The 24,473-nt window shown below is 42.5% G+C and overlaps 1 protein-coding gene across 2 annotated transcripts in view; it reads left to right on the top strand.

Annotated features, from left to right (window-relative positions):
• Positions 1-24,168, top strand: part of FAM151B (family with sequence similarity 151 member B) — a 106,208-nt gene extending 82,040 nt beyond the window's left edge. For both annotated transcript variants that reach the window (XM_029574238.1, XM_029574246.1), the window contains 2 exons: positions 5,805-5,940; positions 23,967-24,168. In XM_029574238.1, the coding sequence (XP_029430098.1) occupies positions 5,805-5,940; positions 23,967-24,126 (296 nt within the window). In that variant the 3' untranslated portion in view covers positions 24,127-24,168. The remainder of the gene's footprint in view (positions 1-5,804; positions 5,941-23,966) is intronic.
• Positions 24,169-24,473: the final 305 nt, after the last annotated feature.

Below are 24,473 nucleotides of genomic sequence, written 5' to 3'. Positions count from 1 at the left end.
CCAAATACAGAATAAAGTGACCACTGCATACAGAGTTTGGCTTCTTGCTGTTTCCAGTTCAGTTTTTGTCTCCACATTTCTATTTATACATTCCTTGTGAAATATAAAATAATTCTAAAACTAGAATATAATAAATGTTTCAAAACAACTGATAAATGGAATAACATCCAATCATTAAACATTTTCAAAATTATTAAAAATTCTCCAAACACCAATAAAATATTTCTTAACAGCAGACACATCACATAATACCCAATAATTAAAATGGCAGTCAATCAAGAAAGATAAACTTAAAAAGCCACTTTTACTTACCCTCTCCAGTAACTCTCCTACTTCTTTCCCTTGAGGCCAATAGCATATACCAGAGGCAACAAGGGCTGCTGAAGCTCTGTCCTCACGTTTTTCTTCCTTAGGGCCCATGACTAGTCTATTTATTTCTCTCTCTCTCTCACTCACACATTCACACACATTCTCTCACACACACACACATTCTCTCACACACACACACCAGTCACTTCCCTGACCAATATCTTTCTCTCACACACACACACACCAGTCACTTCCCTGACCAATCTATTTCTCTCACACACACACAAGTCACTTCCCTGACCAATATCTTTCTCTCACACACACACACATTTCTCTCACACACACGCACCAGTCACCTCCCTGACCAATGTCTTTCTCTCTCTCTCACACACACTAGTCACTTTCTCTCTCTCACACACACTAGTCACATCCTGACCAATGTCTTTCTCTGACGCATACACACCAGTCACCTCCCTGACCAATGTCTTTCTCTCACACCAGTCCCATCCCTGACCAGTCTTTCTCTCTCACACACCAGTGACTTTCCTGAGCCTTATCTTGCTCTCATACGTTTTCTCTCTTACTTACACACACACACACACACACACACACACACACACATATATTCTCTTATACACTTACACACATACCGGCTCACTCTGTCTCACTCACTCACCCCCACCCACATCACACATGGCATCTACAACACAAGGTAGCCGGTATGCTGCTATTAAAGAAGAGTACTGACAAGCTAGAAACTGCAGCAGGAATGACCTCCCTGCCCCGCAGTGGTAAGGCGGCAGCACTCAGCTGATTATTTGTGCTGCTATCACGGCACAGATCAGTCAGCCTAGAATGTAATTGCTTTTTGCTCTCCCCACCCCAGCCTTTCATATTTTTGCAGTTTGATTATTATTATTTTTATGTTTTCTTGCTGGTGTCGCACTGGCGAGAGAAGGGGAGGTCGGGGGGGGGGGGAGGCAGCGGCACCGTACTCCTGTAGCCCCTGGCAAAGTGGCCAGCCAGCACCGATCTTCAGCTCCAGGTCCGGGCAGCTGATGGACGGCTTTCCCCAACAGCCGCGCGGCAGGAAATCCCGGCGGCCATATTCTCAGCTGATTGCTCTGTGCCGCGATGACCGTAGCACAGGCAAACTGCTGAGTGTAGCAGGGCTGGGGAGAGCCTTGAGATGCGATTTCTGCAGCAGCATGCATGGCCTCTTCTTCTTCCCACATGCCCGGTAAACATCACTTCCTCTTCCGGACCACAGGGGCGGGAAAAAGAAAAGATCATATTGCTGTTGCCGGCTTTCACAAACACTGCTGCCGTTCCACTCTGGGCTCGAATGTGCGATAGCCCGGGCAGGAACGGCAGCAGTGTTCATCTCGCTGAGGTGAAAGGTGGGGGGGAAGAGCAGCGGGTGTGCGACACACCTGCCGGTGCTTTGTGACACATTAGTGTGCCGTGACACACTGGTTGAGAACCGCTGCTCTACATGATGAGGAGTCCCTGCCTTTGCTGGTATCTCTGTTATAGCGAAACCAGGTAGAGACCCTGGTCTTATAGACCCATCTCTCTAATCCATGTGGACTTGAAGATCTTAGCCAGAGTGTTAGCCCTACATTTAAACACTTTTTTACCGCAGTTAGTTCATTCAGACCAAATGAGCTTTGTATCCCAACGCATGGCTGTGGGCAACGTCCGCAAGTTTATTGACATTATGTGATGGGCTATTTGGAAACATATCCCCTTGGATCTCTTGTCCATTGATACGGAGAAGGCCTGTGATTTAGTTCATTGGTCCTTTCTATTTAAAACTTTTCAATGGATGAACTTCACTGGATACAGAAACTATATAAACTTCCTTGAACGAAAGTAAAAATAAATAAAAGTTATTGGTCAAGTTTTGACATCTGCAGAGGGACTAGGCAGGGTTGTTCTCTCTCCCCACTGTTAATCGCCTTATTTTTAGAGCCTTTTGCAGCGAGTGCGCAAGATTACCTTGGATTCAGGGAGTGGTTTTTTTTTGGGTAACCATTATTATAAACTCTCGGTCTTTGCGGATGATATTTTGTTCACCCTGACAGAACCCAGCCTGTCTTTGGCTGACGATGAGTCTGAGTTAGTGTTTTAGCTTGATGTCTGGTTTTAAGATAAACTTAGACAAGTCGGAGCTCTTAAATATCAATTTACCTGCTCAGGTTGTCTCTTCTGTCCGGCAGCAATTCCCTTTTCGATGGGCTAAAGCATCACTTAAATACGTAGGAGTACATCTGAGTATTCGCATTTCTGAATTGTTTGACCTTAATTATACCCCCTTCTTTCTGCTCTAGAGAAATATCTGGAGAAGTGACAAAGGAAGTTTTTCATGGCTTGGATGTATAGCCATAGTCAAGATGAATGATTTTTAGATTTGTTTTCCACTCTACCCATCTTTTTACCAAATGCTCTCCTCTGTAGATGGCAGAAGAAAAATTTTTATTTCGTTTTGAGGTGATGGCCCCTGAGGGTAGCCCGGCATGTTGTTTTTTTTTTTTTTGGGCGTTCCCAATTTGTCCTGGTACTATTCAGCTGCACAGTTACGAGCACTTGTAGACCTACACAGTCTCTTCTATCAAACAATGGGCCTTGACAGAACAGGAAATTATTGGCTCGATTCCAGCAGCTGTATTACCCTGGCAACCTCTCTCTTCCTGGAGGCCATTAAGATGCATTCCTCTTGCTCTTCACACTTCTCTAAAAGTCTGGACACAGTGGAAAACTAAATTGGTGGGGATCTCATTATAATTTTATTCCTCCTCGCTTTATTATAATTTGGCTTTCCCAGCTGGGTTTCAAACCATCCTGTACCTCTCCTGGAAATCTGCTGGGATTTCTACCATAGGCCACCTAATGAGACAGGACAACTGGATTGATTTTAATGCGCTTGCGGCAGTACTTCTACCGGAGCATTTAAACTTTTTAGCTTTTGCCCAAGCTTATCATTGTATTCAATCATTGCTATGTGCTGGAACCCGGAGAAGTGGTAGGTCATTATTTGAAAATTTTTGCTCCCAAGCTGACTCCATTCGGAATATCGTCTTGAAAACTTATATGCTTTTTCTTGGCCCAGAGAAGGAGCCCTTTTCTCATATTAAACATTGGGAAGCAGATTTGGGCCGATCTCTAAGCCCAACTGATTGGAATTTAGTCTACTCCAGCATTAGTAAGTGCTCCTTCTTGGCTCAGTTACAGGAGAATAGCTTTAAGTTGCTATATAAATGGCACTTTATTCTTGTAAAGCTGCATAGACTACTCCCCACGCAATCTGATTTGTACTGGCTAAATTGTGGGCTGAAGGAATCCTTTCTACATATATGGTGGCAATTGCCTGTCCTCACTCCCTATTGGTCTGAACTTAATAGGTGGCTGAATAAGGTTTTAAGTACTGATATTTTCCTAGAAGCAGAACTTGTATTAAGACACTGGCCAATCCCGGGTTTGAACAAATACCAACAGCATTTCTGCCTGCAAGTCTTTATTGCAGCACACTGGGTAATGGCTGCCGGTTGGAGACAGCCAGCAAGGCCTTCTTTTCATAAAATCATGGAAAAACTGCACACTTATTGTCATTTTAGCATCCTTGACGGCTACAAGATATCATAGATTGTCTTCTTTTTATGCACTTTGGAAACCTTTTCTTAATCTAACCTGCCAGAAGTAGGCTTAGCATGTTAGCTGTATTGTCGATACCTTGTTTCCCAGAACCCCTCAGTATCTTTGGGGGGTTTCCTTAGTTACCAGCCTTCCTTGTGTCTCTGTGTTCTTATGTATTTAAATACCTGTTTTTGGAGATGATTGTTTCCTTCATTTTCCCTTTCTTTTATAAGGGGATTTGCGCAACCGAGATAGCTGGGGTTTCCGCTTCTGACAATGCTCTTGATTATGTTTATGCTTATGTTTTATACTATTGCCCTACAATTTTGCAGAATATGGATATGATAGTGGTACTTACATTTCTTTGTGAACTCCTTGAGAGGTTGGGTTGGGATGCAATGTTTGTCAATTATATCTTGATATCTGTTTTTTGTTTCGCTTTTGAAATTACTGTAATGTATAAAATTTAATGAAACTGTTAATTAAAAAAAACTGATGAAAGCTATTGCTATCCCTGGAAGTGAGTAACAGGCATTAGATCTACTTTATAGGATCTGCTAGGTACTTGTGATCTGGAATGACCACTGTTGGACCCAAAAAACAGACTGTAAGTCGATCCAAGTTGGCTATGTAGCGACCAAAAAACAGGAGAACTGGATCGGTATATGTAAAAGAGCTTTATTGTGACAAATTGCAAGCCCGACTCTGGCCAAGTTTTGCTCCCTCTGGAGAGCTACCTCAGGGGCTACTAAAATTAAAATAAATATTGAAATTAAATCTCACACATAAAAGACAGTATAGCACATAAATATATGTTAAATTACATCTGACAAAAGAACATAAAGATATAAATCAAAACATAGATAAAAACTATTATGTGAATACAAAAACATGGAATCAATATATGTGTGTGGGCAATGGAAACCAAATAAGCACCAAAAGAAAAGAATAGATTCTACACACATAGATATGGGTGGGGTGTTGTAATGTAGTAGTGGATGAGGTGGTATTTTGATACTTGTCAGAACAAGACTAAACTTAGTGTAACCAAAAATTGGAAAACTTTTAATAAATCATTTGATTACTGTGTTGCGGATCTGTGCAAAACTCTGAAACACAGAACAACTTGATGAAACTAACAACATTTTATCTTAACCCTAAGTGAACTCAATAGGCACTTAGATCTTTAGCCTTCTTAATTGCTGACTCCACAAAAAATATCCTGTTATTTATTCGGTTCTTTGATCCCAGTTCCATTACTCCTAGTTTTTTATCCCTTGTTTAATGTAAAGCATTCTTACATGCCTGTTTTTGTTATACTGTAAACCGAAATGATATGTAATTTTACATGAATATCGGTATATAAAAGTGCTAAATAAATAAATGTCAATGTAAAGCATATCTATACACTCAAGGAGGTGATAAAACTGTAAAAAGATGCTTACTGTGTATATGTAGAATAACGGTTGTGGGGTATTACTCCCACTCTGCCTATGTAGATGTATAGACAAGAGTATTTGCAGTACAAACAGGCCTCTCTTGTCCAATGTCAGATTACTGGACCTAACACCAAATGCACACATGATACACATCTTCCCTTCTGAAGCAAATTACATCTGCCCCTAATCTCACCTAAACTAGTCCCACCTTGTGCTTAAGGGACGTCCAATTCCAGACAAACTCTGGGGGAGATGCTGTAATTAATGGTTGGTCCCTCTGCAGCTGTCTATCCAAGGACTGAGACTAGGGACATCTAGTGGAGATCCATTCATCTAGCTGGAATTGTACCAGCTGCTAATACACGAATGCTGCTACTTTAAGAATGATGTCTCTCATCTGTCTTGGTTTTCCTGCTTTAGGCTACAGCTGGGAGATGGTGAAAGAAATGGAGCATATATGCAGTGCTCTCAGCCAACCTGTCACATTCCCGGTCAGAGCAGCTCTTGTGCGCCAGTCCTGGTCTGAATTGCTTTGGTTGCTACAGAGCTCAGTAAGGTGAGTAATTAGCAGAGAAGAATATTTGTTCTAATAAAGCACTGAACTAAAAGTAGATGCAGCCCTGACATGAAATTTGTCTCCTCTGTGCAAATTAATCATTAGTCTGCGTATAGATTTTTTTTTTTTAATGTTTTTTATACTTGGCTAATTTTGCTATTATTTTTGGATCTGTGGACCTTTGGTCAGTACATTAGCTTTGATTCAACAGTGCCACATACTTTCTTGGGTCGTTCTTTGGCTTTGCTTTGGAAAGACATCTCACGTGCTCCCAAACCCGAATACAAGGGGAGGTGCATGAGGTTGAGGCAGGGCTGCAGACAGGTTTACAGGGTAATTTATCAGTGCTAGTTAACCTTGTTCTTAGACCAGATGTCTGCAGGTATATTTCAAGCCTATTCATTGTGGGTATTCCTGAAACTAAAGCTGCTTGTTGGGGCATGAAACGAAGAATCACTAAATTAACCCCAAGTTACTTCCACTAACCTATGAGAAAAGAGATGTGATGCATGTGTTCAAATCTTGCAAAAGTCGGTTTCTAAGGGCCTGATTTATCTGGGTCTTGTCCCATAGACACAGAACGGTGAGACACATTAAACCATGGTCCATATTCCAATTGCTTATGAACTAAGGATGAGAGAGGAAGCTCTCTTGGAGCCATCAGTTGCACTCTCCAGTGTTTAACGTCATAATAATAGAGTTCCTTCCATAGCCGGTTCCAGCCTCTGGCTGAGCTATACCTTTGTTCCTTATTCGGCTATCAGTTCTTGGCTTTTCTCTGTCATTATGCACAACCTAATGATCTGGCTTCTACAACTGGAAAGTAAACCACTTGGAACACAGAGCTTTCATTTCAGGGCCTTTTTATCAGATTTAAGCATTATCTATTACATGCAGGCCATTGTGGAGCACCTGCAGAGATTTTATAAAAGGGCTCCACAGACTTTGCCTGTTAAGTTTCAGCAGATATCTCATGCTGGTGTCAAATTAAATAATATGAAACAGGTATTTAATGTCAGTATGATTAAGCATTCCTTTCTTTAGCTTCATATTTTCTGAACTGTGAATGATTCCTTTATGGAAACAGAAATAAAACCTAATGGTAGATAAAGCCTGCCTGGCCCATCTCATCTGTCTTCCCTGCCTGCTTCAGTATCACAGACCTTAGCAGGCATCTGACTTCACCCTTGCTTTCCCACCACTACAAATCATCTGTGCTTGTCCTATGCCTTCTTGAAATCCAATACTGTTTCCCCCCTCTGGTAGGAGATTGTCCCATGCATTTACCACTTTTCCTTATATTACTCCTGACTCTCTGCATCTCCCCCCCAACCATATGCCATGACACCCCCTGTTTTGCTTCTTGTGCACTACTTATACAGTTGAAGAACTGAAATGTCTCTAATATGTTCTCCCTCTCCTTTAGGGTATGCATATTTAGGTTTTAAGTCTCACATCAGAGGGCTTATGGTGCAGATTAGCCAAAATGTTGGTAGATCTCCTCTGGACAATCTCTAGTCCATGTATACCTCTGTAGAAATAGCCACAGTACTCAAGAAGTCTCACTAATTAATTGTTATAGGACTAGTATCTCATTTCTCTGCTCATTATACCTTGCCTTGTTTCTCCTAGCATTCCATTGTCTCCCTTAATGCCTTATCTCTTTTTTTGGCAACCTTGAAATCATAATATTTGATCACTCCCAGTTCCTGTTTTGTGGTTTATTGATACCTTAACCCCCAATCATATGTGACTGTCCTGGGATTCTGTACCCCAAATGAATGACTACACTTATACCAAAGTCTTTTGTTTAAAAGAGCAATATCAATAACAATATTATTTAAACTATTTCTATACTGCATTTCCAACGAAGCCATCTGCATACAACAATAAAATAAAATACAGTTTCCGCATAAGCTACATTAAATGACAGACTTAAAAATAAATATCCAAATCTACATTTTTACAAAAATCATACTTTTTTTTTTTAATAATTTTGGACAATTCACTCCATGATCAGAAGAACAAATGTGATCACCCACGCCTCCGCCACCCAAATTAAATCTACTGACACGCAGCTCTAAGTCTAATCAACTTATTCAACTTAATATAGACCCCAATAAAAGACCATCAACCCTAAATACATATTTCCAGGCTTCTGCACGTTACATGTATCAGCCAACCACTGAAATGTATGCTAAGTCTTAGAAAACCCCCACAAGGTTGATATTCAAAAGGGTTTGTCCGGCCTGTTCAGGACTTGGCTGGTCCAACCGCATGTTCTAAATATCCTGCCCTGCTGAACCAGTAGATTTAACTGGGTAAGTCATTACCTGGCTAAAACTTAACACAGGGGTGAGAGAAGATCTTTTCTAACCAATACCATATTACTAGCTCTCATCTGTACAAAGGGTCCAGGGGTGTCCTCCTCGGAACTCCTCCAGCAAAGGGGAGTGGAAGGTGATCCTCCTATGGAGCTCCTCTAGCATATGTGTATGTTGGATACATCTCTGTGTCCCTCTTTCTCTCACTTATACACAGCTTTCTTCCACACTCTGACTCGCGCTTTTTTCCATGCCCTTACTTATACATGATCTCTCTTGCTCACTTATACACTCTTGCTTTCTCTTACTCACAAATGCTCTCTCTCTCTCATGCATCCTCTTTCACTCTTTGGCTGCCGGTGAGATGGGCTCCAGCGGTCCTGGGGGCTTCTTCCACTCTTCAGTTGCTGGCAGGAGGGCTCTGCTGGCAGTTCTGAGGCCCTTTCTCTTTTTGCCAGAGCTGTCCTAATGCATGCAATGTTAAGCCATCAATGATGATATCTGGCGTGTAGATGATGGCATTGGTGGGCCAGAGATAAGGGAATGCAGGATATAGGTAGGCAGGCTATGAAAAATGTACTGATGGGCCATAATTTGCCCATCTCTGACTTAGCAGAGTAAAAAAAAAGAGATAAGGCACGGGCATTCCAGAGTCGTGGCTTAACTGGCTGTTTGAAAAAATCCAAGCCTAAAGTTAGCCAGATAATGTTTAAAGAAAAGAAAACTGATCCCCCTTCTCAATCTCTTAAAAAAAAAAAAAAAAAAAAAAAAAAAAAAAGCATAATGGAACCACCTTCCCCATCTCTTTAACAAATAGCAGCAGACCCTGCCTTCCCACACCCCCTAATCACGTCAGAAAATGATCAGCCCAAGCAGGGCTGTTTCCACCCTGTTCCCTAACTTAGAATATTTAAGAAAATTCTGCCCCCCATCCACAGCCTCCAAAAGGTCCCCCTGTGCAAGCAGAGCTGGAATAGTGTATTTTACTTCCTCCCGCTCATTTAATGTATAAGTGCCATAAGCTCTGAAAGCACTTATGTATACATTTATTCATTTCACTCCTTCACTGACAACTGAAGAGCCAATTCCTGTACAGAACTCAGCTGTCAGTGAAGAGCCAATCGGTAAAAGAGTGGTGTGAATAAATGAATACATAAATACTAAGAACTGTCACGGCTTGTGGCACTTATGTATTAAGCAAGCAGGAGGGCATAAAAGACTCTGCGCCTTATGCTATACATTGGGGAACATTTTGGGGATAGGGTTTTTTTTTTTTTTCCCAAATATTTTGTTTAAATTGTGGAGGGAGCTGGGATTAGCTCCACTTGGGCCACTAATCTTTTAAGAGATTAGGGGCCTCCATTGCAATTTTTGTAAAAGATTGGGGGTGGCATGGGCTCCGTTGCTATTTTTCTGAAGAGTTTGGGGATGAGGGGGGGAAATAGGGATTGGCGCTGCTCAGCAACTAATTTTTTTTTAACCAATATATTTAGTCTTGTTATTTATATATTTTGTCAAACTTAACTCACTATATCCAAAAATGCTCATAGTAATATACAGTACATGAAATAAAATGTAATAACTTAACATTTATTACAACGTATATAATCAAATAATAACAAATGACAATAATGGAATTTAAAATAAGCATTCGTAGTCAAAAACAAAAACCTAATGAAATCCAACATAACTAGAAATTAGCCAGCCTTACTCTTCAGACAGTTAAGTTATTAAAATACATCTAAATAAGTTCAAGCTAAGCATTATCAAAAAGAGGCATGAGCAAAAAGAATCTTTTACAAACTTCCAGAACATGCAACAGTCATAACTATCCCTAGTTGATCCTTCTAATGAGTTCCAGAGTTTTGGGCCTACACAGCACAAAGTTCTGTTTGTAGTAGAAACCAGCCTTGCTGCCATAGGTGGAGGGATACATCATAAAGTTTATTCTGAGGATCACATTTCTTGATGGGAGATATCGATGAACATGGTGTTTGATCATGTAATACTCTCTAAATGAGTGAAATGATTTTAAATGTACTCCTAAATTCTATAGGGCGCCACCTTCCTCTATTCCTGATGCCTTTCAACTAGCTTGATCACTCCATTCTTATACTTCTTATACTTATACTTCACTTTCAATGCATATCCAGCATAGTTCTCTGCTTCAACAGCAGGGGAAAAGAAAAACTGTTACTTCACACATCCAGCAGAGCTCTCTGCTTAAACGGCAGGGGAGAAGAAAAAAGGGTTCGCACTCACAAAGCGGGGAGTAGCTGGCTTGTTACGGCGGTTACTACCCCAAACCAAATGTACCTGATACTTCACTCTCGACGCATATCCAGCATGGCTCTCTACTTCAACAGCATCGGAGAAAGACTGATACATCACGAATTTCCAGCATAGCTCTCTGCTTCAACGGCAGGGGAAAAGAAAAACTGATACTTCACGCATATCCAGCATAACTTCAACGGCAGGGGAGAAGAAAAAAGGATTCACACTCACAAAGCGGGGAGTAGCTGGCTTGTCACGGCGGTTACTACCCCAAACCAAATGTGCCTGATACTTCACTTTCGATGCATATCCAGCATAGCTCTCTGCTTCAACAGCAGGGGAGAAGATAAACAACCAATAAGGGCTGTATAACATAATCTGGGTAAAAACAAATAAGCATGGGTGTAGCTTGCTTATTGCGGCGGTTACTACTCCTACTACCTCTAACTAATCAAGCTAGATATTTCACTTGGATGCAGCTCCTCCACCGCTCTCTACATTAATGGCGGGGGTGGAAGGGAATTAGAACCAAGAGCTAAGAGAAACAGATAAGTATGGGAGAAGAAATGAGGGAAGCTTGCTGGGCAGACTGGATGGGCCATTTGGTCTTCTTCTGCCGTCATTTCTATGTTTCTATGTTTCTATGTTACAATACCAGGGAAACCCATGGGTGTACACCTGACAGCAAATGAGCAGCAGCATTCTGTTTTAACTGTAATTTTGCCAAAAATGTTTTACTCAGGCCAATTAAAGTAGAATTAAAATAGTCTAGCTGATTGATGACCAGAGAAATGAGTAAAGTGATTTGACTACTCTACAAACCTTCTTAGTTGATGTAATTGGTATAGTTGAAAAAAACATGACTTGGATATAGCTGCTATATATGGTGGCAGGGAGAGTTCTTGATCTACCTTAAATCACAAATATATACTTTCTCACTACTTGTTTGCCATCAGCATACATTTGGAACCAGAACCCTTTGGAGCGAGTGGCCTGAAAGAAAGATTTAAAGGGGTAGGAGACAATAGAGCCCTCTGTGATACTCTATAACATGAGTCTGTTGGAGAAGATACATTTCCTGAGAAAAGTGCTCGCTGTGAATGTCTCAGAAGAAAATATTTAAACCAATTAAAAACAATATCTCTGACACCAAAATACCACAAACTTTTTAATAGAATGCTGTGGGCAATGGCATCAAAAGCTACACTTGGATCCAGCAGCATAATAACTGAGTTTCTGCCTTTGTCTAAAAAACATAAAAGGTCATCTGTCCTGTGTCAAATGTTAGATTTGTATCTAAAGGCATTGAGAGTCATTGCTGATCAATTTAATGACTTTGTTCTTAAAACTAATGTTCTGCATCCTCAATAATCAGGATTTAGGCATGCTTATAATATTGAGTCAGCCCTAGTTGCTTTGACTATTGAAATTAGACTACGAGCTGGTGTTGAAAAGTACATAAGAACATAAGAGCATGCCATACTGAGTCAGACCAAGGGTCCATCAAGCCCAGCATCCTGTTTCCAACAGTGGCCAATCCAGGCCATAAGAACCTGGCAAGTACCCAAAAACTAAGTCTGTTCCATGTTACCGTTGCTAGTAATAGCAGTTGCTATTTTCTAAGTCAACTTAATTAATAGCAGGTAATGGACTTCTCCTCCAAGAACTTATCCAATCCTTTTTTAAACACAGCTATACTAACTGCACTAATCACATCCTCTGACAACAAATTTCAGAGTTTAATTGTGCGTTGAGTAAAAAAGAACTTTCTCCGATTAGTTTTAAAAGTGCCACATGCTAACTTCATGGAGTGCCCCCTAGTCTTTCTATTATCCGAAAGAGTAAATAACCGATTCACATCTACCCGTTCTAGACCTCTCATGATTTTAAACATCTCTATCATATCCCCCCTCAGCCGTCTCTTCTCCAAGCTGAAAAGTCCTAACCTCTTTAGTCTTTCCTGTCTCTGCCGGATTGCCACCTGTCTTGACCCTTGTCTGCATGCTGATGTTGTCTAACTGCTGGCTGTCCTAACACTGGGACCGCTCTCCAGCTGTGAACATTCACCTAAGTCTTGCCAACCTCAGAACCTAAGGGATCAACCTGTGGGGGAAGAGGCTGTTATAAGTGAAGCCTCTATTTTGGCACCTGGGGCGGATACTACTTTGACACACCCCCTATGTATAATTTTAAAATGTCCTAAATATTGATAAAATATTTCAAAACAGCAGACACATTAAATAAAACCTAATAATTAAAACTAATAAGGATTTTAAAAATCACCCACTCTCTATATCAGTCATCCTAAGATTGTTGTAGACTGGGGGCACGCATGCACACACACACACACAAACAATATGTGCCCTCTCTCTCATACACACACACATGCTTGATGAGCGACAAAGGGGGGCGTGTATGTGTGAGAGAGACACACTTTCTCTGTACCTCTCTCTCATACACATACACACACACTTCCTCTGTGTCTGTTTCACATGCTGACAGACACACGCATGTTTCCTCTCTCTCTTTCTCGCTCACACATGCAGACAAAAACTGAACTGGAAACCACAAGCCAGATTCTGCATGCGGTGCAACAGTGGAAAAGCAAAAAATCACTATCCTCAAAACAATACAATCAAGAAATATAAATCAATCAAAATAGTAAAACCATCCTGTACAAATTTTTAAAAATTTCCTAAACATCGCTAAAATATTTCAAAACAGCAGGCATCAAATAACACCTAATTAAAATTAATAAGGATTTTAAAAGTCTCCCACTCTCCATACCTGACACCCTGAGATTGTGATGAAGTGAGGGTACACACACACAGAGACACAAACAAAATATGCTCCCTCTGTCTCTCACGCACATACACACTTGGTGAGAGACCAAGGGAACTTGAGTGTGTGTGTGTGTGTGTGTGTGTGTATGTGTGTGTGTGTGTGTGTGTGAGAAAGAGACAGATACACATTTCCTCCATCTCTCTCCCATATACACATAACACACATACACGCTTCCTTTGTATCTTTCACACAAGATTCCTGTCTCACCCACGTGTACACACACACACACACACACACTTCCTCTCTCTCACCCCCACCTCTGAGCACAGGCATCCTCATACACACACACACACACAGGCACCCTCTCACACATATGCACCCACAGGCCCTCACACACTCACTCTTCTATACACTCAATGTCTCATACACACATGCACTCACATCCTCCTACATACTGACCCCCTCCTACACACACACACACGCCCTCCCTCATATATATACACACACACACACCTCATACACTGGCACTTACTCTCACAGGGCCAGTCTCTCACTTCTTCAGCCGGCCTCTTTTTCTGCTGCTGGCTCCGGGAGATGCTGGCGGCAATGATTGGCCTCTTCTGCCTCTGGCTCCAGGTAATTGTTGTGAATGTGGACCCACTGAAGGAAGGCCTGCAGCGGTACTTATAGTCAGAAGGCAGATCAGGACCAGGAGACTAGACAGGACCTTCACCTATACCAGCCCTCGTTCCCCGCAGGTTGAGCCCTTGGGTGCTGGGGCCAGCAGGACTTAGGAGAAGGTCTCCGAGCAAAGAGGAGTACAAGAACAGTCCGAGTCAAGGCAGGCTGAAGATGGGGGAAAGTCTGAGATGGTCCAGGGTTCGAGGCAGGCAGCAGAGGTGCAAGACGAGGAGACAGGCCAGAGGTCAGGGCCGGCTGAAGACAGACAAAGTCAGAGAGCAAGCCAAGGGTCAGGACGGGCAGCAGACAGACGAAACCAGGTACCAAGCCGAAGTCAAACCGAAGAAGCAAGCAAGTAGGAACTGGAACTCAGGAGCAGGATAGGAGCTGGAACGGGCAGGATGACATGGGATTTGGGGCCAGGCCGAAGTTTCCCACAGCGACCCCTTTAAATCCCGGGCAGTCGTGCGTGTGCGCGCGCCTAGTGGGCGAAGCCGCCTGAAGATGCCGGTGGCATTTCCCTCGTGGGGAGAACGCCGCGAGAAGCTCTGACACGGCCCGAAATGGACGGGACAGCCCGCGGAGCAGGAGGCATGCTTGGTGGTAAGGGGTGGCCCGGCCAGGATTCCCAACAGTAATGCCTGTGGTGCTGCTGACCTCTTCCACAGGACCTTACTTTTGCTGGCGGGGAGTGAAAACCCCATCAGCACGTCACAGCTACGTGATGCCGCAGGATCTTCCTGCTGGCAGCAATGGCACCCCTCCCCCTGTTGTCACTCAGGGTGGACCGCCCCCTGCCACCGCTTATCCCTGGGAGTGAACAACAAGGAATTGAATCTATTCTATGGGATCGGCCTGGTACTTGCTAATGACTTGGATTAGCCATTGTTACGGATACGATGCTGGACGCGATGGTCCTTTGGTCTGACTCAGCATGGCATTTCTTATATTTTTGCTCTAGTTCCTAGTGCCATTATCCCTCTAAACCCTATTGCTTATTAAGTATACAGGACGTCTTCAGACTTAAGACACAATTGGTTCCTGAAAACCATATCTTAAGTTTAAAATGTTGTAGATCGAAACGTATTCTATCATAAGAACAATGTTATAAATAATGATTGGTTCCAGCACAAGGGCCCAGTTCCTCTATTTTCACCAAAATAACCCTAAAGTTTCTCATTATTATATAGTACTATAAAAGGCACAGACACGTTTTAAAGAGAAAGTGCAAGGCTTGCCTACAGGACATTGCAGTGACACTATTTTGAGGAGAGGAAATCTCTGGTATTCTTCCTTCTGACATTACCTCTCCAGGCCTCGTGGTCATCAGCAGACCATTGTTTGCCCATTGGGAGACACTCAGGTTTCTTAAAGTCAAAACAAGTGTCAGTTTAGAAATGCTGTAACTCTGAATTGTAACTTGAAATGCCTTAACTCAAGGACTTTCTGTATTAAATGTGTTAAGAAATATCATGCAACTTCAAATTAATTAGCAGGCTGAACTGGTAAGGGAGAGACTTAAACATATATCATTACAGTATCTGAAAAACAGAATTCAAGTGGATTTAATTACCCTAGACAAATAGTTTAAGATAACTGAAAGTGATAATAATTGAAAAAAGATATATTCCTTCTCAGAGAGAGAGATACCGTGAAGGGTTATTTAAAAAAAAAAAAAAAAAAAAAGCAACCAGGTTGCGACCTTTCACCTGTTCTCCAGACCAGAACGAGACCTTTCACCCTTGCAGGTAGTGAGAATGCAATATTTCTGCCAGCCAATGAAAGGTTCAGAAATTAAATTCCTTGTACTTTGTGGCATGTGAAGATCCTTCAAGCAAAGCAACTTCATTTTTTTCATTTTTAAATTCTGAAAACGAGCCATGAAAAATCAGTTCCCTTTATCTTTCTGCTCCTTACTTAAATTTTTTCTATTCAGTTGTGGCTTGGAACCTTTCCGCAGGGCCAGTTTAAGACTAACCAGGACCCTGTGTGAAAAATGAAATTGGTATTCCACCACTTCTACCCCATGAAAAATGTGTTTAACTTGTGCCACTACCCACAGCCTTTTCCAGGATCTCTTTCCCTCTGCCCTGCCACTGGTGATGAATTTAGATTTTTACCATTAACATTGCAATAACTAAAAAAAAACCAAAACAAAAAAACCCCCTTTTTGTTGTCTGTACGTTTTATTTTTCTAAAATGTGCTGTTCCTGGTCTCTCATTTCCACTTCGTTCTTGTCGTTCTCCTCTTAACTTCTTTTCCAGGATCTCCTTTCCATTTTCAATGCTCTTTTCCCGTAACCATCTCTTTACTTCTCCCTTCTTGCTGTCTTCTGCATTTTTTATTATTTTGCACCCTCCCCCTCTTGTCACTTACATCTCTACCTTCCCCCATCCCACCTTTCTCTTATTCCCATTGTCCTTCCCAGTCATCCATCTCCTTCATTCCCCCATCTCATTCCTTCCCCAGTCCTCCCATTTCTGTCTCTCATTCTTTGCCCTCTTCTTTCATCCATTCCTTAGAACCCCATTTCTACCTTCTATACACATTTTCTCCCAATCCTCATCTACTTCTGCATCTCATTCCCTCACCAGCCTCAGCTCCTTTGTCATTCACCCCATCCTCTTTCATCCTTTCTTCAGCTTCCTCTATTTCCCTCCTCACTTTCTCCAGAGCCCCTACTACTTTTCTTCTGCCTCTCACTCACTCTACAGGCCTCCAGGTTCTTCACATCATCTCTCAACCTCTTCCCTTTTTAGCCCTCCATTTCTTACCCCAGTCTGAGTCTCTGCTGTCCCCCAATCCCTACTCAATCCCAACTCTCCCCCATCCAATCTCTGAGTCCTCTTCCGATCCTAGCTCTCCTCTCCACCTGATTGCTGAGTCCCTTCTCTAAATGCCTAGTCTCCGTTCTTCCCTTACGCAGTCCCTGAGTCTCCACTGAATCTTTCCATTCCAACTCTTCCTCCCCCGCCCCCCCAACCCTCACCTAATCCCTCAAGCTTCAAGATGCTCCTTCTGCCTCCCAGGTTCGTTTTTCCTCATCTTCTACTGCCACTCTCTTCTACTTCTTGACCTGGATGTGGTTCAGCTAGCAAGAAGGCAGGGGCTGGTGGTCTAATGCTTCTGACCTGCTTCTGCTGCCTCCTTTGCATGGTTCAGATCAGCTATGTGATCATGTGAAAGGGAGAGGGGCCAGTGGCAGTCGGAGCAGCCTAGAAATGCCCGACCCTCCCTTGTTGATATCCTGCTAGATGGGTCACAGTGAGAAAACAGAGCAGCAACTCTGCCCTGCATCAGGACAGGGGAATAGTAGTGGTATTTTATGGCCCTACAGGCCCTGTCAGGAACAGGAATGGTGGCAGTACTTTTCTTTGCCCCTCCCCCCCCCCCCCCCCCCCCCCCCCCCCCCACACACACACACTATGTCAGGAGGGTAGTGATGGTGCTCCCTCATGCATGGCATCCTATACACCCCAAAAGCCAGCCCTGTCTTTCTGTTCATTTATTTTCCAAAACCTTGACTCTTCCTCTGGCCTGGTATTGCCATTATCTTTCTGCCCTGTCTTTTCCCCACTAACACTACTACAATAATACATGGAATAATTTGTGTTCTTCAGCCTGTGATAGGGTCTTTCTATTGAATTGAGGAGGTAAAACAATTCTTGTCCGTAGATTCTACTGAGTTTAAAATCATAAAAGCTTTGACAAGTCAGCTTGACATCTAGTAAAGAGCATAAGCAGCAGGGTCACTGGATGTATGGGCTGCTGTAGCCTAATTAATTGCCTGATAGGTGGGTGGGCCTGCTATTTGAAAAACCTGCTTCAGAAGCAGCCTGCTCAGAGCAAAATCTCCAAAAGCACTCCCTGCGAGAGAGAAAAAGAGGCTTCTGGTGGTAGTGGGTGCACTGTGCCAAGGCCGCTGAGGCTTTTATAAATGATTGTGAAGAAAAGATAGTTACACTGAAGAGACTCAGAGAGCCTCTTACTAGTTTCCTTTGAGAGTAAACTACAAGTTCCTAAAGAGGCTGGTGGACTGAGGTCTAAAAGCCACTACAGCATCATCATTTGGAGGGGTGTTGGGCATTTCAGTGCAGCAGCTCAGTCTAGGTCAGTATTTCTCAACTTTTGTATGCCAGGGACCAGCTAATTACCTTCCTTCAGGAATGATGAGGGAGGGGGAGGAGAGGTGCCCCCTGAAAATTGAAGAGCAGAAGGGGAGGTGTTCTGCCTCCGCTCCCCCCCCCCCCCCAAAACCTTGTTCTTCACTCCATATCATTTTAAGAAGGCGACTAAACAGTTAAAGCTATATTTTCTTTTTTTTTTTTTAAAGTGGCTTGTATTAAAAATAAATGCTGCCTCTCTCTCCCTTCCCCCTTCTCCAAGCCAGCCAACAGAAGACAGTCCCCTAATCTTAACCCCCATATCCCCCCAGACCTTTGAATTAAATTGGAGCCAATCTCAAGGCCCACTAAGTGGAATGGGAGTAACAAATGAATGTTAGTGTACATGAAGACTGGAGGGTGACCAATGTAATCCCAATATTTAAAAAGGGCTCCAAGGGCGATCTGGGAAACTATAGACCAGTGAGCCTGACTTCAGGAAAAATAGTGGAAACTATTCTAAAGATCAAAATCACAGAGCATATAGAAAGACATGGTTTAATGGAACATAGCATGGATCCCAAGGGCAGTCTTGTCACACAAATCTGCTTCAATTTTTTTTAAAGGGTTAATAAACATGTAGAGACAGGTGAACCGGTAGATGTGGTGTATTTGGATTTTCAGAAGGCGTTTGACAAAGTCCCTCATGAGAGGCTTCTAAGAAAACTAAAAAGTCATGGGATAGGAGGTGATGTCCTTTCATGGATTACAAACTGGTTAAAAGACAGGAAACAGAGGGTAGGATTAAATGGTCAATTTTCTCAACGGAAAAGGGTAAACAGTGGAGTGCCTCAGGGATCTATATTTGGAGTGGGGCTTTTCAATATATGTATAAATGATCTGGAAAGGAATAATACAAGTCAGGTAATCAGATTTGCAGATGATACAAAATTATTCAGAGTGGATAAATCATAAGTGAATTGTGATACATTGCAGGAGGACCTTGCAAGACTGGAAGATTGGGTGGCAGATGAAATTTAATATGGACAAGTGCAAGGTGTTGCATAGGGAAAATAATCCTTGCTGTAGTTACACGATGTTGGGTTCCATATTAGGAGCTACCACCCAGGAAAAAGATCTAGGCATCATAGTGGACAATACATTGAAATCATTGGCTCAGTGTGCTGCAGCAGTCAAAAAAGCAAACAGAATGTTAGGAATTATTAGGAAGGGAATGGTTAATAGAACGGAAAATGTCATAATGCCTCTGTATTGCTCCATGGTGAGAACGCACCTTGAATACTGTATACAATTGTGGTCACCACATTTTAAAAAAAGATATAGTTGCACTGGAGAGGGTACAGAGAAGGGCAACCAAAATGATAAAGAGGATGGAACAGCTCCCCTATGAGGAAAGGCTGAAGAGGTTAGGGCTGTTCAGCTTGGAGAAGAGACGGCTGAGTGGGGATATTATAGAGGTGTTTAAAATCATGAGAGGTCTAGAATGGGTAGATGTGAATTGGTTATTTACCCTTTCGGATAATAGAAGGACTAGAGGGCACTCCATGAGTTAGCAAGTAGCACATTTAAAACTAATCGGAGAAAATTATTTTTCACTCCGTGCACAATTATGCTCTGGAATTTGTTGCCATATGATGTGGTTAGTGTAGCTGGGTTTGGACAAGTTCTTGGAGGAGAAGTCCATTAACTGCTATTAATCAAGTTTACTTAGGGAATAGCCACTGCTATTAATTGCATCAGTAGCATGGGATCTTCTTAGTGTTTGGGTACTTGCCAGGTTTTTGTGGCCTGGTTTGGCCTCTTTTGGAAACAGGATGCTGGGCTTGATAGACCCTTGGTCTGACCCAGTATGGCAATTTATTATGTTCTTAAAAGCAGGAAACTGTCAGCATGCTCTGCTCGCAAGACCTGTGGTAGCTCTCCCTGCTTCTGGCTTGCATAGGATGGCAGGGCCTGAGAGCAGTGCATGTGCTGGTAATCTCCAGCCCATGCTTCTTAAGTTTTAGCTGCTGCCACTGTTCTGGCCTCAGAACCGGCCCCAACTTAAAAAGAAAAGGTCCATGGGGCAGTAAAAAACTGTGGATATTAGTAAGTGCCTCACAGGCCAAACTGGCACACTATACTGCTGGAGGGCCTGCAGAAGAAAATCAGAAAGCACACAGACAAGAACAATTGCAGGAGCAGTGCTACAAATCATATTTCTGTCGCTCCACAGACTAGTGGAAATGATGCCTTGAGAATCAATGGTCTAGTTCAGTGATTCTGAACTAGGGGTACGCATAACCCTAGGAGTTCTTGGAAACCAGACCACCACCATATGGGAGAGGGAAGCTTAAACTGAAGAAAGCAACCCACTGGCCTCTGCCGTACAAAGTGCTAGCCTCCAGTGTTAAATCATGGGCTGCTCGTCAACTGTCATATTCTGACTGGGAGAAGTAAAATGGAAATGTGCGGCATCACTGCTGCAGCACAGGAGAGGAGAGCCCAAGGCTGTCATTACTAATGCAAAAAGAGCAGGGAAGGCAGCTGGCTACGGAACTAAAGCAGGTTCTTTCCAAGGACAGTGAAACTCTGGACTTCCTGTTCTCACAAATATCTCCTCTCCGACTTGTTTCCTTATCACATGGGCTTCCTGAATGGAAATGAAACTTCTGTAGGGATAGGGGAAAGAAGACGCAGTCATGGAGACAGGAAGCATTGTCCCCCTTAGTGCCTGGTGTTTCTGCTTTCGTCTTGTAGCCAGCTACTTCTCCTGAGTCCCACTACTCCCAAGCTTGTGGTGGTTGCTTTGTACTGCTCTCCAGTTGCCATGGAAGAGAACCCAAGACTAGGGAGATGGAGAGCCAAGAGATAAGTAGAGAAAAGAGTGGAGTTGGGGGCTGGGAGATGGAGAGAGAGAAAGAGAAGGGAAAGACTAATAGGTAAGGATAAAGAGGTTTTAGGGAGGGAAGAGGTAGGGGCAGAAGCATTGCTAGGTATTTAAAAGATCTGGGGCATGGGCCTATAAGCTCATGCACTCCCTCTTCTGAAATTTTGATAACTAAGCAACTTAATCACAATTAGCAGCTCCCTCTTCCCCTCTTGGAGAACAATCCTGTAAAATAATAATAAAGCAAACCTGCAATACCATAACACACTAACTACCAGACTCAAACAGTAGTAACTCTACCATAAAAAGGCAGCAGTGCAAATACTACACCAGGCCCTAAAATGGCAATGTCTCACGCTAGAAAAACAAAACAAACCAGACTACTGTATATTCTGGCACAGACTCTACACACCAGCAGAGTACCTCACCTGTGTCACGCGGACCCTGACCAAATATAAAATAAGTGCCCACAAATTTGAAACCAACATGCAAACAAAAACTGAAATGGAAATCCCAAGATCTTATAGTAACATAGTATACGACAGCAGATAAAAAAAACCCCCCAAAGATCCATCCAGTCTGCACAGCAAGTTAAGGATAGTAACTGCTGCTCCATGCAGATTACTCCCCCCCCCCCCCCATGCCTTCTAACTGCTGCTCTGTTTGTATTTGCTGTGCAGTTCTGATTTTATTTTTCTCATAATTTTTTTAAGCTTTGTATTGTCTTTTTCGTTCCCGATTTAAATCCCCTGATGTTGGGCCTTTCATTGGTTCCTGTTGATCATGTGATTCCATTCATTCTAGTCCGCCCCTCTGTGATGACTCTTGAGACCCGACTCTGGCTGCTCCAGATCATTTGATTTAATGATTGACATTTTTTCTCTCTGCTGTGGATTGGCGCTCTCTTCTTTTGGCATGTTTTTTGAGATTTTATTACAAAGCTTTCTGTGGCTGCCATTTAGTCATTTGCCATAAGAAATGTTTGCACTGCTGATTCTGGTAGGTCTTTACATTTTGTTTGTTTTGTTTTTTTTGTCTGTGGTCTTTTTTTTTTTTTTTGTGCTGTCATTTGAAACCATCTTTTATTTATCTTTTATATTTAAATAATTGTGTTGTCCCTCCAGATGAAGCTCTTCACAAAACACAGACGGTACTGGGGAACAAATTATTATTGGCGTTGGTGTTATCTACATTAAATATTATCTAAATAAGCTAAATCTTTGCCTGCAATTTTTATTTTTCAAGGACAGCCTTTATCTATCCCTTTTTTTTTTTTTTGCTGGACTTCTTTAATGAACACCAAACTGAAGTATTTGTTTAATATTTTCTGTTATTTCCAGGTCTTGCTCCACACGTTGCTCCTTGTCTCCTTTTCAGTCTTACAATATCACCTCTGACCTTCCTCCTTTCTCTGAGGTAGCTGAAAAATGTTGTCACCTGGCTTAGCTTCTTTGGCAATCCTTTCTTTCACATGACCTTTTGCTCTCTTCATCTCTCTCCTCATCTTTCAACTTCACCGGTATTTCATTCTTCCCTGTGTTTCTCTTTTTGAGTTCCTTTGTAATTTTTGAATGCTGCTCTTTTTGCTTTTATTTTTTCAGCCACCTTTTCAGTGAACAATGCCAGTTTCCTTTTCCTCTTATTTACATTTTTTACATAAAGATCTGTTGCCTTTATTATAGTTCCTTTTAATCTGGCCCATAGTTACACTTCGCCCATCTTCTTCCAGTCTTCTGGCTTCTCCTCAAGATATTTAACCCCTTTTACCAAAATCACTATTTCTGAAATCCAGGACTTTGGTCTTCATATGTCTTCTCTCCGTCTCAGCTGCTATATCAAACCGTGCCATCTGATGATCACTGGCGCTCAAATGGGTGCTTACCCAGACATAAGAGATACTGTCTCCATTTGTGAATGCCAAGTCCAGTATCCCCCTTCCTCTCCTGGGTTCCATCGTCATCTGAGCAGATTCTACAGCAGGTCTAATAGATAAAAATCTCAGACACCTCGCTCTTTTTTCCCCGCTTTTTATGGATGTCTTCAGCCAGATCTCTATCCAGTTCTTCTGTCTGAGTCAGAGGACTGAGGAGCACTCCAGTGTAAATGGGAGTGCCATTGTATTTGTTTTAAGACCATCCACAGTGTTTCTTCCTATCCCCAAACCAGTTGCATTTTAGTTGCTTGGATGATGATGTTGACATAAGGAGCAATTCCTCCCCCCTTTTCTGTCATCTCTGTCCTTCCTTAACAGCCTGGTCTGGCTGTATCCCGTTCATGAGACTCTCAGAACTGTGTGTCTCTGTAATTGCACAAAGGTGCAATTCTGCTTCCACCATTAGTGCCTGCAGATCTGGAACTTGATTAGATTGTGAGCATTCCAAGTGCCAGATCTAATTGTTTGTGGCATCATCACCCCATTAGTGTAAAAGGGATGTTAAGTTCCACTAGTTTAGAACGCACACTGTTTGAGTTCAAGAGAGGCCTCCTGTTGGCAGTCAGAGTGTATATGTCACAAAGTACTATTATGAAAATCATTTTTGTGTGCATTGGTACAGACAAGCAAAGCTATGCGACAACCCTGCAGTACATACCAGGGCAAAGTGGAACTCTGAGGAGGGTTTTTTTTGTCTTATTTGGAACAGAAAAAAAGGTGTCCCAATTTCAGGATTGTGCCTTGCAGCCTGGTACATGAAGACACCCCAGGCACTGCAACAAGTTATGAAGCAGGACACATCTGCCAAGCGCATAGATCTGCGTCAGTGTCATGAGACCAGCTTTATTTTCAGTCTGCAGCGTAATAAAGCGACAGTGACTAATTTTCAGTAAAGGTGTTTGTTGCACTGCAGATTTAAGATGCGTTGAGTTGTGGCTATTTTTAGCAGCTGCCTGAAACTGTGCGTCTTTGCTGGTGGTGGTGCTCTTCTTCCTAAGAATAAAGGATAGTAACGTGTCACTGTCTGTTACTGCAGGTACAGCCTGACGATCTGGACGGGAAAAGATGACGTGTACTCCTTGGAAGACCTGTTGTTCATCAGAGAAAAGTTTGATAAAAGTAGGGTTTACTTTGATTTGCTGGAGCCACGAAGCAGTGAATTCAGAGAGGCCATAGAAAAAGAAATGAAACACTAAAAGAAATGTTCATATATAAATGTGTATCTCTATGTGCGTGTACGTGTATGTCAAGACTGAGCTATATTGAAAGCGATCTTTAGAGAGGGGGGATTAGTTATCTTTAAAAAGTCCACAGTTATCATTCTTTATTATTGACTAAATATGAGAGGGAGGCAACTGCAGTACTGACTTTCAGGTGGACCCATTAAGAAGCACATGGTGTATTTGCTGGGTGGGGGACCGGGGCGGATTGGCCTATCGGGGCTTCAGGCATGCCCCAGTGGGCCGGTCACCCCAATCACGTGACAGGTGTTGCTCGCGGCCACCAGCCACAGCCATCCGCCTAAGTGCTGCTTTTGTATTTT

The sequence above is a fragment of the Rhinatrema bivittatum genome, chromosome 1 (genome assembly GCF_901001135.1).
Source record: "Rhinatrema bivittatum chromosome 1, aRhiBiv1.1, whole genome shotgun sequence".
Classification (NCBI taxonomy): domain Eukaryota; kingdom Metazoa; phylum Chordata; class Amphibia; order Gymnophiona; family Rhinatrematidae; genus Rhinatrema; species Rhinatrema bivittatum.
This window is presented reverse-complemented; position numbering and strand designations above follow the sequence as displayed.